Source organism: Mobula hypostoma, chromosome 17 (genome assembly GCF_963921235.1).
Source record: "Mobula hypostoma chromosome 17, sMobHyp1.1, whole genome shotgun sequence".
In the NCBI taxonomy this organism is placed as follows: domain Eukaryota; kingdom Metazoa; phylum Chordata; class Chondrichthyes; order Myliobatiformes; family Myliobatidae; genus Mobula; species Mobula hypostoma.
Genome location: NC_086113.1, coordinates 8,528,915 through 8,548,419, shown reverse-complemented (window position 1 = coordinate 8,548,419; position 19,505 = coordinate 8,528,915). Strand labels below are relative to the sequence as shown.

Genomic DNA, 19,505 nt, shown 5'->3' with positions numbered 1-19,505 from the left:
GCACGTCCTAGAAAGAAGAAAAAGGAAGAGGAAGAGAATGCCAGAAATGCAATGAAATATAAGATGTATAAGATGCAATTTCTCGAGAAATTAGCAAATGTGGAGATACAAGAAACTAGAAGAAAAAGGAAGGTGAGGAAAAAAAAGCAAGTTGAAAAGGGAGAAGAGAAAGAGAGAAACCCCAAGAAAAGGGTAAGAGAGGTGTCTAGAGCTGTCAGAACCACTTCTTGCCGACCCAGAGTCCACTCCTGCAACCACCACGGAGGAGGCCCCAAAATCTGAAACTGTTTCACAGCCTCACCAGGAAAGACATTATCCCACAAGAGTAAGAAAGCCTCCACAGTGATGAAATCTTTACACCTGAATAGGACAAGTTAAAAATTGACTATGCTGTGGATGGCTGTATTGTAGTTGCATTATATAGTATATTGTGTATATAGTTGAGGTGATGGAATTTATAGCTAAGCAGGGAGGAGTGTTGTGCATTTAATATTTTAGTGATATTGTAAATATATTGTTTGATTTAGCATTCTTGTTCATTTAAATAATTCATTATGGGTTACATGTGAAATTAAATGAAATACATATATCATAACGCTACTACATGATACGTGTGTGCCTCACAAAGTAAACACCAAGTTAGACTTTCATTTCAAGCTCTCTTTTCTTTTCAGTAATTTTTTATGTTTTGGAGTTAAAGAACATAATGAAGTTGCCCTCTACAGTGTCCTTGGTTTGTTTGGCTGAAATAATCGGTTTGACAAGCCGATTAGTTTTCTGGGAGAATGTTGTGCTTAGAAAACATTGGTGTCTGGATTTTGTTTTCTAGACATGGTTTCACATTCCTATGTTAACTTTTGTCTATGGTCTTGTGTTTTATTGTAGAAAATCAAGGACACTTATATTTATGGTCTCTGTGGATGATTGATAATTGTTTAAATTCCAGACAATTATTCTAAGGCAATTAGATAAGTTGAATATCCCTCACAGTTTGATGATGACATTGTCGCAATTTCTAAATTCTTATTCTTTTCTTCAAATTTCTTGATGACTTTACCCTTCTGTGACCTTTGGTCTTTGCATTCCTGACTCTTGAGAGTCCTGCTTTCCATCACTCTTTCTTTGACAGTCGTATCTTTCGTCACTTAAACCTTGGAATCCCTTTTCTGAATTTCTCAGATCAGTTTCTTCCATCGGAGTTTTGGTTGATCACAAATAGAATGGATAGCTGGATAGCAAGCTGGTTTTACAGACAATAATTTCAGTGCTGTTCATTGTGTCAGCCTGCAAGTGTCGCCATGCTTCCAGCCCACAACCTACTATCCCTAACTCGTACATCTTTGGAATGTGGGAGGAAACTGGAGCATCCAGAGGAAATATCCATGCAGTCACGGGGAGAAGGTACAAACTCCTTATGATGTGGACAGGAATTAAGCCCTGGTTGTTGGCACTGCAGAGCAGAATGCTAACTGCCACAAGACTGTGCCACAAATTAGGATATTATAGTAGTCATAGTCATACTTTATCGATCCTGAGGGAAATTGATTTTTGTTACAGTTGCCCCAACCAAGAATGGAGTATAAATATAGCAATATAAAACCATAAATAATTAAATGGTAATATGTAAATTATGCCAGGAAATAAGTCCAGGACCAGCCTATTGGCTCAGGGTGTCTGACCCTCCAAGGGAGGAGTTGTAAAGTTTGATGGCCACAGGCAGGAATGACTTCCTATGACGCTCAGTGTTGCATCTCGGTGGAATGAGTCTCTGGCTGAATGTACTCCTGTGCACAACCAGTACATTATGTAGTGGATGGGAGACATTATCCAAGATGGCATGCAACTTGGACAGCATCCTCTTTTCAGACACCACCGTCAGAGAGTCCAGTTCCATTCCCACAACGTCACTGACCTTACGAATGAGTTTGTTGATTCTGTTGGTGTCTGCTACCTTCAGCCTGCTGCCCCAGCACACAACAGCAAACATAATAGCACTGGCCACCACAGACTCGTAGAACATCCTCAGCATCGTCCGACAGATGTTAAAGGACCTCAGTCTCCTCAGGAAATAGAGACGGCTCTGACCCTTCTTGTAGACAGCCTCAGTGTGCTTCGACCAATCCAGTTTATTGTCAATTCGTATCCCCAGGTATTTGTAATCCTCCACCATGTCCACCTAATAAAGTATGTTTGTAGTCTTCTGCTGCTGTAGCCCATCCACGTCAAGGTTTGACATGTTGTGCACTCAGAGACGCTCTTCTGCACATCACTGTTGTAACACATGGTTATTTGAGTTACTGTCACCTTCTTGTCTGCTTGAACTAGTCTGGCCATTCTCCCCTGATCTTTCTTATTAATCAGGCATTTTCACCCACAGAACTGCTTTTCACTGGATGATTTTTTTTTGTTTCTCACAGCATTCTCTGTAAACTCTTGAGACTGTTCTGCGTGAAAGTCCCAGGAAATCAGCAGTTTCTGAAATACTCAAACCACTCCGTCTGACACCAACAATCATTCCCTGGTTGAAGTCACTTAGCTCACATTTCTTCCCCATTCTGATGTTTGGTCTGAACAAGAAATGTCTTGAATATGTCTGCATGCCTTTATGCATTGAGTTGCAGCCATATTAGATATTTGCATAAATGAGTTGGTATATATCATCATCGTCATCATCATCAGGTGTCATGCCCAGTTTGAGCCTTGACTGCCATGGCCCACACACTCCTGTTTCGGGTCAACTGGATCAATTCATTAGTATTTGTTTCCAGTTCTCCGGCTGCTGTCTCCATCATCAATTGTCTTTGTCTTCCTCTTGCTTTCTTCCCTTCAATCTTTCCCTTAATTACCATGCATTCTAACTCCTCTCCTAATCATATGTCCAATGAAGTTACGTTGCCTTTTCATGATCTCATACATTATTTCTCTTTTTGTGTTTGCTCTGTTCATGACATCTCGTTAGATATTCATTTCGTCCATGATATTCTTTACATCCTCCTCAAAAAACACATTTCTGCTGCTACAATTTGTTTCCTCATGTTACTAGATATTTTCCAACATTCTGAACCATGTAACATTACTGAAATGTTACGTTTATCCAGTTCTTTGAGGTGGGTTGTCATGCCTAGTTTAGTATTGGTCAGTATACTCTTCATTCTCGTAAAGGTGTCTTTCTATTCTTCTTCAGTTGTCCATGTCACACCTGCCATCTGATGTCACCCAGCTTCCAAAGTAGCAAAAGTTCTATACTTGTTTTATGTCTTCCCCGTTTATTCTCAGCCTGCAGATAGGGTTGTCCTTCTTTTTGGATATCACCATAATTCTGTCTTTTTGCAATTGATAGATAGACCCATTTTTGCACTTTCTTCAACAATTATATCAATTAAGTTTTGTAGTTCTTCCTCCATACTTGCAATTAACAGTGTCATCTGCATATCTGAAATTATTGATGTTTTCTCCGCCAACTTTGATTCCCAAGATGTCTCTTATTTTTTGTAATACAGTATTGTTTCACTGTACACATGAAATAAATCAGGGGAGAAAACACATGCTTGTCTAACGCCTTTCTTGATTTTCGTAAACTGACTCACTCTTCCATCTATTCTTACAGCAGCAGTTAGTTCCCAGTACAGATTTCTGATTAGGCAGAGGTCTTTTGAATCTGGATCTAGAGTTTTCTGTAATATTTCAAATAACTTATTGTGCTTCACTTTATCAAATGCTTTTGTGTAGTCGATAAAACAAAAAAACATATCTTTTTGCACTTGAATAGTTTGTTCTGATAGTATCCTTAATATCAATATTGTGTTTCTTGTACCTTTATCTTTCACAAAACCACATTGTTCTTTACCTATTTCAGCTTGTATCTTACTTTTAGCTCTTGCCATCAAAATTCTTAGAAGTATCTTGGTGATATGACTCATTAAACTTATGGTCCTATGTATTTCACATTCTATTGCTCCAGCTTTCTTAGGAAGAGTGATAAGTACTGATTTTTTTCATCTCTTCTGGTATTATTCCAGTCTCATAAATGTCATTGATTTTTCAAGGGTGATAATTTGTTCTATTACTAATTCATCAGGACCTGCTGCCTTTCCTTTCTTCATTTTATTTATTGCATTACGAACTTCAGATTTTAAAATACTTGGACCTTCAATGTTTTTCTTAATTTCTGGTTTTTCGCCTTGATCGTCTTCAAACAATTCCTGAATATACTCAATCCAACTGTTCATAATCTCATCTTTTTCCATGATAATGGTACCGTCCTTTGCTTTCAAACATCCACCTGAAGAACAGAGGAGCTTTTTACCAGTGATATTCTCGATTTGTTGATGTAACCTTTTTGGATCAGTAATAAGGATTCTTTCTATTTGCTCACATTCCTGGTTTAACCATCCTTCTTTGGCTTTTTGAAATAAAATTTTAACTTTTTTATCTAAGGACTTATATTCTATAGGATTTACTTTCTTCCATTGGATTTTTGATTTTATCTGTCATCCATTTATTCTTTGTGCTTTATTTCCTTTTTAGGAATCATTGACTTTGCTGATTCTACCAAGGCATTCTTTAGAGAGTTAAATTTCATTTCTACATGATTGCTATCATCTTCAACAGATTCTATTTCTAGACTTTGAAACCTATTCCTTACTTCAATTGTAAATTTTTGTCTTAAGTTTTCTTCTTTAATTAATTGCAAGTAATCAAGAGATTGTTCAGGTATATATATGTATGTATCTAATAAAGTGGCCACTGAGTGTGTGTATATATATTAATGATATATTGTTATAGAGTAATTCAGTTCCGTTCATATATTCTGGGTAAACAATCTGAATTTACATTTGTAGTCACATGTTTATATAATCCACTTAAAACTTTGTTGTGAATGTTTATATACAGGATGGCAGCCACGCTGGTTCGTTCTTGCCGGTGGAGTCTTATCCTACTACGATTCACAAGAAGACACTTGGAAAGGCTGTAAAGGCAGCATTAAGATGGCAGTATGTGAAATACAAGGTGAGGTGTCAGATCAATTTTACCATCTCTTAAAAACTTAATTTACATTTCCTTAGGTGTCTGTTTGGAATAATGGATTTTGTTATTAAATATCTTAGCTTTCAGTCTTCAAATGGGAAGAATGCTTGTTTTTAGTATTGTTTTAGTATTGTCACGTGTCATGGAGACATAGAACACTACAACACAGAAATAGGCCTTTCGGCCCATCTAGTTCATGCTGAACCATTAATCTACCTAGTCCTATCAACATGCATCTCACCTATAGCCTCCTATCCATGTCGTCATCATCATTATGTGCCGAGTCCTATGACATGGGCGATCGTGGTCTATGACAATGATTGTTCTCGGCAAATTTTTCTACAGAAGTGGTTTGTCATTGCCACCGTCTGGGCAACGTCTTTACAAGATGGGTGACTCCAGCCATTATCAATTCCCTTCAGAAATTGCCTACCTGTTGTACGTGGCCGCATAACCGGAACTTGTGATATGCACCTATGCTCCCATGCTTCACGTGACCCTGATTGGGGTGGGGGTGGGGGGCTAAGTAGGTTCTACACCTTGCCAAGTGTGACCTGCAGGCTCGCAGAGGGAAGGCGTGCCGTACGCTCGTTTCTCCACTCCGCCACCCAACCCATCCATGTACCGATCCAAATTTCTCTTAAATGTTGGAATCAAACCTACATCCACCATTTCCACTGGCTGCTTGTTCCAGTCTCACCAACCACTGTATGAAGAAATTTCCCCTCATGTTCCCCTTATTTCACCTTTCTCCCTTAACCCATGACCTCTTCTTCTAGTCTCACCCAACCTCGGTGGAAAAAGCCTGCTTGCATTTACCCCTCATGATTTTGTATACATCTATCAAATCTCCCCTCATTCTTCTACACTCCAGGGAATAAAGTCCCGACCTGTTCAGCCTTTCCCGATGCAGTGAAAAGCTTGTCTTGCATACTGTTCATACAGCTCAAATAGTTATACAGTGCGTTGAGATAAAATGAGGTAAACCAGTGCAGAATAAAGTGTAAAAGCTACTGACAAAGTGCAGTGCAGGCGAATGATAAAATGCAAGATCACGTGTGGGGCCAAGTGTCCATCTTGTTTTAGAAGATGACCATTCAAGAATCTGATGCTGTGGATTAGTAGCTATCATTGATCATTGATCAACTTTCTACACATATATTACATGTATTAGGAATTTGCTGCGATCTGTTGGCATTGCATGCAGCAGTAAAAACAGCTCTCAACTATTATAACGAATTATGCATAATATATTAGAGGTTAAAGTACAGAGATGGAATAAAATGTGCATAAATGCATACATACCAGCATGTATTTATAAAAAGCAATTTAAAGTGTTTGCAGTGCAGTGACTGAGGTAATGGGTAGAGGTGAGTAGGGTGGCTAACTAGAATGGCTGCTCAGATTAACTGCCTGGGGAAAGAAACTTTTAAAATAGTATGAAGTTTTTTTTTTAAATAGCCCTGCTGTGCTTTCCAGAAGGGAGTTTTTGGAAAAGGCAGTTTGCAAGGGGTAATGTCTGCAATTATGTTTCCTGTTGCTTTTTTGCTCTGGACACATAGAAGTCCTGCAGTGATGGTAAACTACAGCCAGTGGCTTTTTCCTACTGATCTGACGGTTGGCTGCAGTTTTTGTATATTGTGAGAGGATATTGTACCCAGACCAGACAGCAATGGCTGATGTGAGGATGCTCTCTATCAATGTGGAGTTGCACCAGTATGCTTTGGGGAAGATGGAATTTTACCAACTGTTGCAAGAAGTATATCCTCTACTGAGCTTTTGTAAATGAAGGAGATGTGGCGCTTCGACAGGTCCGGTGAAATTCTGATGCCCAGGAACCTGAATGTTGAAATGGCGCTAACTGTAGAGTTGTTGATAATGAGTGGGTGGAGAGAAGACAAATTTCTTCTGAAGTCGATATGTATCCATGGTTTAGAGGGCATCCAGCTCCAAGTTGTTATGATTGTACCAGGACATCAGTTTGTTTACTTGGATTAGCCATCTCTGGTGACTGGTCCTATAATGGTGGCATTGTCCACAAACTTTATTAGTTTAACTGATGGATTACTGGAGACACAGTCATTGGTGTAGAGGGAAAATAGGAGAGGGGAGAGAACACGTCCCTGTGGCACACCAGTGCTGAGTGAACGGGATATAGATATGTGCTTGCATAGTCTCACGTACTGCCTCCTGTAAAATGAGCAACCTGCAGACCTGCAGATGAGCCTGGTTGTAACGTGCTTTCAGGCTCTTGTATCTTCTGCCCGATGGGAGAGGGAAGAAGAGAGGATGTCCGTGGTAGGTGGGGTCTTTGATTATGCTGGCTGCTTTTTCTGAAGCAGAGAAAAGTATAGACAGAGTACAGAGAGGGGAGGCTTCTTCCTGTGATGTACTGAGCTGTGTTCACAACTGCCTGCAGTTTCCAGTGGTAGTGTGCAGTGAAGTTGCCATACCAAGCGGTTATATATCCAGACAGAATTTACTTATTTATTTATTTGAAGATACAGTGCAGAACAGGGGCTTCAGGCCGAATGAGTCACACCGTCCAGCAACCCACCTATTTAACCCTAGCCTAATCACAGGAGAATTTATAATGATCACTTAACCTACTAATTGGTACATCTCTGGACTGAGAGAGGAAATTGGAGCACCCAGTGGAAACCCACACACTCACAGGAAAGACATACAAACTTCTTTTTCTTTTTCAATCTTTTTATTAATTTCAGAATATATAAACAAAACATAGTAATAATACAAATAATAGGAGATACATTGTCACACTTACGAACAGTAATCGTAAAGTCCAATATTGAAATTTGACATAGCTCCCAATCATGTAGAACTAACAACGGATAATACAAATCAAAAAAAAACTAAAAAAAATCATGAAAAAGAAAAAAAAACAAAACCAAAAAAAAATTCCATCCCAAAAGAAAAACAAAATTAATCAACTAAACTAAAAGACTTGGGCAAATCTAAAAACTTGAAAATGAAAAAGAAGAAAACCTTAGTGCCGACGACTCCATTCCCCTCCAACAGCAATACAGAGAAATAAAACAAGTTTGGAAATAAACATATTACATTAAATGAAAATGCTGAATGAATGGCCTCCAAGTTTTTTCAAACTTAATGGAAGGGTCATAAACTGCACTTCTAATTTTCTCCAAATTCAGACACAGCATAGTTTGTGAAAACCAATGAAATACCTTAGGAGGGTTAATCTCTTTCCAATTCAACAAAATAGACTTTCTAGCCATTAAAGTAAGAAATGCAATCATCCTTCATGATGAAGAGGTTAAATTATTTAAATCTATCATTGGTAGTCCAAAAATAGCAGTAATTGGATGCAGTTGTAAGTCTATATTTAAAACCGTTGAAATAATATCAAAAATATCTTTCCAATATTTCTCCAACAGGGGACATGACCAAAACATGTGGGTTAGAGAAGCTATCTCGAAATGACATCTGTCACATATTGGATTAATATAAGAGTAATAGCGAGATAGTTTATCTTTGGACATATGAGCCCTGTATACTACTTTGAACTGTATTAATCTATGCTTAGCACATACAGAGGATGAATTCACCAACTGAAGAATTTTTTCCCATTTTTCAGTCGGTATATTAGTCTCAAGTTCTCTTTCCCAGTCAGCTTTAATTTTATTAGAAGCATCAGGACATAAAATTCAAAATTATATTATATATGATTGCTACAACACTTTTTTGAGAGAGATTTAAATCTAAAATTTTTTCCAAAATATCCGTTGGATGTGGGAAATTAGGGGAAACAGTAATTAAAAAGTTCCTAATCTGTAAATATCTAAAAAAGTGAGATCAGGGTAAGTTATACTTATTAGAAAGTAGATCAAAAGACATAAAACAATTATCCATAAATAAATCGCAAAAAGATATTATACCTTTGGTTTTCCAATCAGAGTAAGCTTGATCCATCGTGGAAGGTTGAAAAAGAAAGTTTGACCAGATGGGGCTTGCTAGGATAAATTGATTGAACCCAAAAAATCTTCGGAATTGAAATCATATACGTAAAGTATGCTTAACTACCGGGTTATTCATTTGTTTATATAATTTAAAAGAAGTAAAAGGAAGTGAAGTTCCTAAAACTGAACCCAAGGAAAGCCCTTGTAATGAATTAGATTCAAGATTTACCCAATGAGGATTTAAAGATACGTCCAGATGTCGTAACCAAAATTTTAAATATCGAATATTAATTGCCCAATAATAAAATCTAAAATTCGGGAGGGCAAGCCCCCCCTCCTTTTTAGACTTCTGTAAATACCTTTTACCTAACCTAGGATTTTTATTCTGCCAAATATATGAGGAAATTTTTGAATCTATATTATCAAAAAAAGATTTTGGGATGAAAATTGGAACTGATTGGAATATATACAAAAATTTGGGCAAAATGATCATCTTAATAGCATTAATCCGACCAATCATAGACAAAGAGATTGGCGACCATTTGGTAAATAACAGTTTAATCTGATCAATTAAAGGTAAAAAATTAGCTTTAAATAAATCTTTATATTTTTTCGTAATTGTCATCCCTAAATATATAAATGAATCAGTAACCAATTTAAATGGTAAATGTTCATAAATAGGTACATGCTTATTTAAAGGGAATAATTCACTCTTATTAAGATTCAATTTGTAACCAGAGAAGTTACTAAATTGAGCTAACAAATCTAAGATAGCAGAAATTGACTTCTCCGGGTTAGAGATGTATAACAGCAAATCATCTGCATATAACGATAACTTATGTATTTCGTTTCCACGGGTAATACCAACAATATTTGGCGAGTTACGAATAGCAATTGCTAAAGGTTCAAGAGCAATATTGAATAGCAAAGGACTAAGAGGGCAACCTTGCCTAGTGCCACAAAAAAGACGAAAAAAGGGAGATCTATAATTATTTGTACAAACCAAGGCTACCGGGGAGTGATATAACAATTTAATCCAAGATATAAATGTCAGATTAAAATTAAATTTCTCAAGAACATTAAATAAGTAAGGCCATTCGACTCTGTCTAAAGCTTTCTCAGCATCTAAAGAGATAATACATTCCGGGGTGGTAAATGAGGGGGTATAAACAATATTCATTAACCTCCTAATATTAAAGGATGAATAGCGATTCTTAACAAATCCGGTTTGATCCATAGAAATAATTTGAGGTAACACCTTCTCCAATCTAGTTGCTAGAATTTTTGAAAAAATTTTAGAGTCTACATTCAAAAGAGATATCGGTCTGTATGATGCACAATCAGTAGGATCTTTATTCTTTTTAAGAATTAAGGAAATAGAGGCTTCGTAAAACGATCGTGGTAATTTACCTAAACCGATTGCTTCCTTGAATATTCTAGACAACTTAGAGGAAAGAATGGAGGAAAAAAATTTTTTAAATTCCACTGTAAACCCATCCGGACCAGGTGCTTTACCGGAATTCAAAGATGAGATTGCAGTTATTATTTCTTCCTCTGAAATGGAAGTTTCTAATGATAGGGACTCTTTGGGTGATAATTTCGGAAAACTCAATTTACTTAAAAAGTCATGCATGAAATTAGAATCATGAGGAAAATCAGAGTGATATAAAGAGGTATAGAATTCTTGAAAGGTTTGATTTATCCCAGCATGATCCACTGTGAAAGTATCATCCTGTTTACGAATCTTAGTAATTTGACGTTTAACCGAATCAAATTTCAAATGGTTAGCCAGTAATTTACCCGATTTATCGCTATGAATATAAAAATCACTTCTAGTTCTTATTAATTGATTTTTGATGGAGGATGTTAATAATAAGCTATGTTCCAATTGGAGTTCAACTCTGTGTTTGTACAGCTCCTTACTGGGAGAAATAGCATATTTTTTATCGACTTCTTTGATTTTATCAACCAACAAAAGTATTTCATTGTTAACACGTCTTTTCAAACCAGCCGAATAAGAAATGATCTGACCACGGATATAAGCTTTAAAGGCATCCCAAACAGTTCCATTGGAAACTTCGTCCGTAGTATTAGTTGAAAAAAAGAAATCGATCTGCTCCTTCATAAATTTGACAAAATCTTGATCTTGAAGCAAAATAGGGTTAAATCGCCATTGTCGGCTAGTACAAGAGGTGTCCATTAACTTGATGGAAAGTTTCATTGGAGCATGATCTGAAATAACAATACTGTCATAATTACAATCAAGTACATATGGAATCAAACGGGAGTCAATCAAAAAATAATCAATTCGGGAAAAAGAACGATGAACATGTGAAAAAAAGGAGAATTCCTTGTCATTTGGATGTAGAAATCTCCAAATTTCTAAAATCCCAGAATCCAACATAAAAGAATTAATAATAGTAGCCGACTTATTCGGTAAAGCCTGACTAGCTATGGATCTGTCCAACATGGGATTCAGACATAAATTAAAATCCCCGCCCATTATCAACATATACTTGTTTAAGTTAGGAAAGGAAGTGAATAGGTGTTTAAAAAATTCAGGGTAATCCACATTCGGAGCATAAACATTCACCATAGCGACCTTTTTATTAAAAAGTACCCCAGTAATTAACAGAAATCTGCCATTAGGATCCGAAATAATGTCTTGATGAATAAATGTAATTGAAGGATCAATAAAAATTGAAATGCCTTTAATTTTGGCTTGAGCATTTGAGTGGTATTGTTGATTTTTCCAAAACTTAAAGAAGCATTGATTATCCTCTTTCCTTACATGAGTCTCTTGTGCAAAAATAATATGAGCATTCAGTCTTTGGAACACTTTGAAAACCTTTTTCCGTTTTATTGGGTGGTTTTAACCATTTGTATTCCAAGAAACAAAATTAATAGTATGAGCCATAATTAAGAGTTAACCCTTTGGTGAGAAAGGGGTTAACCATAATGTGAGCTCATAAAACCGGAAGAGGAATACATGATTAGAGAGGAACCGGAAATCTCGACACTGTGGACATCTTTGTAGTTCTGAATCAGCCCAATAGAAAAAATTAAAAAAGAGAAAGACTATCCCACCCCCCATCCCCAAGAACCCCGAACTAAGCCAGAAATGGCTGAAGGAAGCTCTAACTAAAACTAACTCTAACCCCATTTCTGCAGGGGGCAACTCCAAAAATATATGTTAAATAGATGACCTCCCAGAAACTGATACATGTAAAAAAATAACCAGTATAATAATTAATCTACATAATAAAAATTAGTAAAATATATAAATTAAAAAACAGTCAGTACATATAATTAGTTATAAACGAGTAAATAAAAAATCGCTTCCAAGATGAAAGGAGGATTATGGGAAGAAGAAGCATAGGAACGTGGCGTCCCGAAAAAGAAACAAAGGAGGTTAAACAAAAAGAAAGACAAGTCGCCATTTTAATTATGCGAAAACCAAAAGTAGGAAACATATAACTAAAAATGATCGTCGAATCATATCATAAATAATAGCGAAAAGGGAAAAGTTAAAACAAAAGGTTAACTAAAAGAAAACTGATGTTAATTTACAGAAGATAAATATTCTATATAAGTTATAGAATAACAACTATAGTAGTAAACAAAGAACAAAAATCTTGGACTTATAAAAAACCTTCATCGCGCGATAATAAGAGGTTCATTTTTTAAAAAAAACACCAGAAGAAAAAAAAATTGGTGCTGGAAGCACCCGACACAGATTAAGAGAGGGTATCTGTATCAGATGGGAAATAATCATTCAAAAAGCTTCGGGCGGCAGTTGTAGAATGGAAAACACAACGATTTCCATCGGGAAGAGAGATTCTGAGACGTGCAGGATACAATAGTGCCGGTTTGAGATTTTTTTGATAGCATTCCGACATTAGAGGTTTAAAAGTCAGTCGTTCCTTCATCACTTCAGGACTGTAATCTTGAACTATCCTGAAGGAATGCTGGCGATACTTGATCATCCCTTGTCGACGAGCAACCTGGCGAAGTTGTTCTTTAACATTGACATAATGGAAACGGAGAATAACTGGTCTGGGTTTAGAAGCAGCCACTGCCGACTTTGTCCATGGTATACGATGGGCGCGGTCGAGTAATGGAGGATCATTGGGAAAAACTGAATCGAACGAATCCTTTAAAAGTTGAGCAAAGAATATTGCAGGATCTCCAGCCTCAACATCCTCGGGTAAACCGATTAAACGTAAGTTTTGTCTTCTCGATCGATTCTCGAGATCAATAACTTTGGATTTAAGTTGTTGGAATTGTTTAGTAGTCGAAGCTAGATTCTTCTCTAAGATCTCGACTTTTGTATCCGTCTTCTGAGATTTAGTATCCAGTTCAGAAATTTTGGCATCATGTTTCTGAACATCAGAATCCAGGGATTTCAAAGAGTCCGTGATTGATTTTAAATCTTCATTGAGGCTTTGACGATGTTGTTCAAATTGAGCCGATAAACTATCAGATAACTTTATCCGCTGCTGCTCAAACATTTCCTCCATAACTTCGTAAGTTAATTCCGTTTGTTTAGAATCACCTTTCTTCTTTGCTCCGTTCCCATCAGCATCTTTCCCATTTTTAGTTCTAGATCTCGTACTCATTTCTCTAAACTCAAGATTTGCAGTTGACAAAAGGAAATCAATTAATCAGGAAATCAAGAAAATAAAATAAATCTTCTGGTGTACTTAAAGTTGATTAGATCAAGGAGATCATAGGTTGAAAAGGATAACAGAGATGGAGCGAAGCCAAAGAGACGACCTCACTCCATGAGCGCTCCCTGCAGACCTCCACAAACATCTTAGAGAGGACCTGGAATTAAAGTCCAACACCCTGAACTGCAACAGCATCGTGCTAATTGCTATGCAACTGTGGCACCCAATTGCTTGCTTTTAAGCAAATAATTCATTTAATTTCCCCTACTCCTAGTCATTAAGAGTAAAATGGCAATGAGCAAGAGTAGGGCGTGGATCTCAAACAACTCACTCGCCTTTCAATTACATTGGGGCCGACTTTCAGAGATGTGGTGAGTGAAGTTTAGGAGCCTGATGGTTGAAGGGGTAATAACTGTTCCTGAACCTGGTGGTGTGGGACTTAAGGCTCATGTACCTCCTGTCCAATGGTAGTAGTGAGAAAAGAACATGGCTAAATGATGAGAGTCCTTGATGATGGATGCTGCTTTCTTGTGGCAGCGCTCCGTGTAAGTATGCTTAATGGAGAGGAGGGCTTTGCCTGTGATGGACTAGGCTGTATCCACCCCTTTCTGCAGACTTTTCTGTACCAGGCCATGATGCAGTCAGCTAAGATCCTCTCCATTGTGCATCTATAGAAGCTTGTCCAAGTTTTAGGTGTCCTTGCTAAATCTATGTAAACTTCCTAGAAAGTGATGGCACTGTTGTGCGTTCTTTCTTTGTGATGGCGCTTGAAGGTGCTGGTCCCAGGACAGATTCTCTGATATCATAACGCCAAGGAATTTACAGTTACTGGCCCTCTCCAGCTCCAATCCCCAAATCATGATTATGGACCCCCAGCTTATTGTGTCCTTTATTTTGTTTGGAATAGATGGATTCATTTACTTTGTAGAAGTACATGTAAAAGACAAATTGACGGTGAGACTGTTGAAAGGCCAAAGGTTATGGGGAGAAGGCAGGGGAATGGGGTTGAGGGGGATAATAAGTCAGCCATGATAGAATGGTGGAGCAGACTCGATGGGCCAAATGGCCTGATTCTACTCCTATGCCTTTGGTCTCATGGCGACGCTGTTAGTGGTTTCTGCTTATGAGTGTTATGAGTACACATTTATCAAAAAAAATGACAACTTCCCCCAATTGCTGGTGCAGTGGGAGTCTAATCATCCTCTCCTCTCCTTTCCAGTGCATGCAGGTGACAGTACGAGAGTGGAGCTGATCATACCGGGGGAACAGCACTTCTACCTGAAGGCTGTGAGTGTTGCTGAGAGACAGAGATGGTTAGTTGCCTTGGGATCCTCGAAGGCTTGCCTGACAGATAGCAGGACCAGGAAAGAAAAAGGTATGACAATGGTGTCATTTTTGTAATATCGGCTTGTGGGCTCCGATCTTCGATATCGACCCTAGGATTAGCTGATGGCGGGTCCCTGAACTCCAGGTTCAAACTACAGGTGCACTGACTGACCAGCCCTCGTGCCTCCTTGTCTCTCCTGGTTGCTGGACTTTGAGTACAGAGTGGAGGCCAGGACTGTAGATGTCCTTCTTCACCTGTCCACGTCGATGGACTTCCATGCAGAGCGCAGAGCAGACACGGTGCGAGCTGACGAGAAATGAGCGTTAGTACACTTGTTTGCCTTTCAGGCTCTCTGTTGCCTGGGGTGGACCTTGGATGTTACATTCCAGCTGTCATCCGCAAACCAGTAAGGTATGGAGAGCAAGCTGTACCCGCGCAGCGGGCTGCCCCTCTCCATGTGATGAATCCAAAAGAATGACAGAGACCACTACAGTCTGGCACCGGTGGCATTGCAGGAACTGCCAGTCAGTGTTGAACTCGAGGTAGTGCAGCCTTAGTACCAGCTCTGGATTTTTCCTCTGGGTTTACTCCCAAAATCTTCCCTGTGAGTGGGTATAGCTTCAAGGCAGCGGAGGTTTGAGTTCAGAGTTTTCCTTCTAGATGAGCTGCCAACCGTTGACGAGACCCATCTGTCTGAAGCGACTGGTTTTAAGATGCCAGTAACCTGCCTTTGCCCCTTTTCTTGTCAGTAGATAAGTTCTGCCAGTTTAATGGCTAAGCCACATGGAGCTCACTTGGTTGTCAGAGGCTATTTGAGATGCACGCCCTTGGGCGCATTCAATAGGCAGTGGGAGCTTATCTCCACTCCGTTCCCTGGCTATAGTAACCTTAAGGAACCCTTAAGGTTTGCCTTTAAGTAGAAAGAATCCAATTAAGAGCTCTTGGATCATTGGCATAAAATGCCAGACTACCACCTGTTGTACTTTGCTGCTTTTTTTATTATCCAACAGAGTTTGAAACACTTCACAAAATAAATATAGTTTAGATTAAAATGTAAACAAAAGTGCAAATTCATTTTGATGTTTCCACATGCAAGATAAATGGTGACATCTGTTTATCAGCACTCTGCAACCATCCTTGTACTGATCAGCAAGAAATCTTTACTCTAGTACATCAACTTTTCAATTAAGTTGTCCGCTGGGAGAAATTGCTACGGTTATGGCAATTGACTCAATAGTAAGTTGCTACTTATAATTTTTTTTTATTAGTCTACAAGTTGGAAAGTTCTACTTTACATCTGGTTATCAAGTTCTGTACTTTTCTGCCAATAACATTTTGGTTTATTATGCATGACGAGTGTCCCAAGCTAGAGTGAATGATACTGTAATGGTAGAAGGATGTCGCAGAGTTACGGAATCGTAGGGTTATACTACATGGATAATGGGCCCTTTGTCCCAACTGGTCCATTCTGATCAAGGTACCCATCTAAACTAGTCACTTTTGGCCCGTAATCTTTCTGAAACTTTCCAGTTCATGTACAGCCCAGCTGTCTCTAAGTTGCTATCGTCTTTTCTCAAACACTTATCTTGGTAGTTGATTCCACCACTTGTGTAATAAAAAGTTGCCCCTCATCTTCTTTGTAATTCTTCCCCCTCTTACCTTAAACCTATGCCGGCATTCTCGATTTCCCTACCTTGGAGGTAAAAGACTGAGTGATTTGTCTTATCTGTGCCCCTCATGAGCTGATACAGATCCATGCAATTACCTCCCTGTCTCCTATGCTCTGAGGAATAAAGTTCCAGCCTGTCCAACCTCTCCCTATAACTCAGTACCTCAAGTTCAGCCAGCACTCTTGTGAGCCTTTTCTGCACTTTGCTGTTCAATAACATCTTTCCTGTATCAAAATGCAAAAACTGAACACAACACTGCAAGTGTGGCTTCACCATCATCCTGCACAACTGCACCATGACCTCCCAAGTCCTGACTTCTGAAGGTCAGTGTGCTAAAAACCTTCTTTGCTACCCTGTTTACCTGTGACTCCACCTTCAAAGAACTATGTTCCTTTATTCTGAGGTCGCTCTGTTGAACAGCACTCTCCAGGCTCCTGCTGTTCACTGTGAAAGTCCTGCCCTGATCTGTGTGGCGGGGTGGAGATGTGTCTGCACCAAAGGCGTAAGGCGCAGCATGACACAAAACAAACGAACAAAGTGCGATACCTCATGCTTATCGGAATTAAACTCCATTTGCCATTTCTCAGCCCACTTCCTCAGCTGAGTGAGATCCTCCAGTAATTGCTGACAATTTTTATTGTCCACTGTGCCACTGATTTTAGTGTCACCTGCAATTGTGTTAACCATGTCCGATACATTCTTACCCAAATCATTGATGTAAATGACAGACAACAATGGGCACAGCACCAACCCTTATGGGCCTCCAGTCTGACAGAACAACCTTCCACCATCAGTCTCCGTTTTCTAACACCAAGCCAATTGTGCATGCAGTTAACCAGCTCTCTCAGAATTCCATGTGATGTAACCTTCCAGAGCAGCCTACCATGTAGAACCTTATCAAAGGCCTTGCTGACTACCCCTAATCAATCCCTGTCTTTTAAGAGGTATGTATATCCTATGCCCCAGAATACTCTCCAATAACTTGCATGCCATAGATCTTAGATTTGCTGACCTATAGTTCCCAGGGTGTTTTTTTTTGTCACCTTGCTTAAATAAAGGTACACAATTCTCTACCGTCCAGTCTACTGGCACCTCACGATGATGCAAGTATCTCAGCTAGAGCTCCCGCAATTTCTTCTCTAGCCTCCCACAGTGTCCTTGGAATAGGCTTGACAAATGAAAATGCTGCAGATGCTGCAAGTACAAGATAAAATGGTGAAATGCTGGAACAACTCAGCAGGTCAAGCAGCTTCTCTGGAGAAGGAAATGCGCCAGTGTTTTAGGTCAATGACACTTCATCAGAACTGGAATCGTGAAAAAGTTAGAAGTGCCACATTTGTTCAGAACAGTACAGCCCAAGAACAGGCTGTTTGGCCCGCGATGCTGTGTCGAATTAAATTAGAAATTAATTCATCTGTATAAACAATCACTTTTGCCTATGAAGTTCATAGCCCCCCCCCCCCATTTTCTGCGTCTTCATATGCTTATCTGAGAGTCTCTAAAATGCCTCTATGATATTTACCTCCACTATCACAGGGCACGGTAGCATGGTGGGTCAGTTGCAGGACTAGCAGCCAGAAGTCTGATCTAATTATTCTGACACACAAGTTGAAATCCAACCAAGGCAATCAGAACGTTTAAATTTAGGCACCAAGGTAGTAATGCTACTACAGCTCAGGCATTCCGGAGCCTGTAAGGAGTCTCTCTTTCTCCTCCCCATGGAATGTGCGGGTTTTTCCCGAGTGCTCTGGTTTCCTCCCACGCTCCAAAGATCTATTGAGTAGGTTAATTGGTCATTGTAAGTTGTCCTGTGGTTAGGTTAGGGTTAATCAGGTCTGGGGTTGCTGGGATGGTGTGGCTGGAAGGGCTGCTCTGTGCTGTACATAACTTACAAACTCTTGAACACAGTGCTTCTATATGTCTTCTATACCACCTTATAAACCTGTGCAGCTGTTTTCAGGGAGCTTTGGAATCCACGATCCTCCTATACATCAAAATGGGAGCAATTCTGTAATGGAAAGGGTGCAGTTTTATATATTAGAACATTGAATAGAACAACACAGTACAGGCCTTTGGTTCATGATGTGCTGACCTTTTAACCTATTTCATGATCAATCTACTCCTTCCCTCCATTTTTCTCTTGCCCATATGCCACTTAAATCATTAAACAAGTCTTCAGTACATTGTCTAAGACCATAAGACATAGGAACAGAATTAGGTCATTTGACATGGAGTCTGCTCCACCATTCCATCATGGCTGATTTATTACCCCTCTCAGCTCCATTCTCTTGCCTTTTCCCTGTAAACTTTAGTGAGGCCTCTGTCAGTCAGGGGCGATGGTGGATGTTGCGTCTAGATATGCAAGCTTGGGCAGTACGATATAGAGAGCAAGCAGTTGCCCTTGGTAGTAAGCTCCCCCCTCCATGCATCTGAACTGAAAGGAACGGCAGAAACCAATACAGTTTGGTACCAGCAGCATCGCAGCAGTTGCCAGTCAGTGTTAAACTCCATGTAGGACTGCCTTAGGGACTCCAGCTCCAGATTTTTCCCTCTGAGCTTACTCCTGAAGCCTTCCCCATGAGTGGATATAGCCACAAGGCAGCGGAGGTTTGAGATCAAAGTTTCCCTTCCAGCTGAGCCCCATCTGCCTAAAGCGACTGGTTTTAAGGCACCATCTTTACCCCTTCTCCTGTCACTGATGCCCTTCCTGACCTATCAATCTCTGCTTTAAATATACCCAATGACCTGGTCTTCACTACTCTCTGTAGCAATGAATGCCACAGATTCACCACCCTCTGGCTAAATAAATTCTTCTTCATCCCTGTTCTAAGGGGACACCCTTGTCTTCTGAGACTATACTGTCTGGTACAAG

At 39.2% G+C, this 19,505-nt stretch overlaps 1 protein-coding gene across 1 annotated transcript in view; it reads left to right on the top strand.

The window, feature by feature from the left end:
* plekha8 (pleckstrin homology domain containing, family A (phosphoinositide binding specific) member 8) overlaps positions 1 to 19,505 on the top strand; it is a 64,983-nt gene that overhangs the window by 7,375 nt on the left and 38,103 nt on the right. The window contains exons 2-3 of the mRNA XM_063069509.1: positions 4,894 to 5,010; positions 14,856 to 15,011. Of these exons, the coding sequence (XP_062925579.1) occupies positions 4,894 to 5,010; positions 14,856 to 15,011 (273 nt within the window). The remainder of the gene's footprint in view (positions 1 to 4,893; positions 5,011 to 14,855; positions 15,012 to 19,505) is intronic.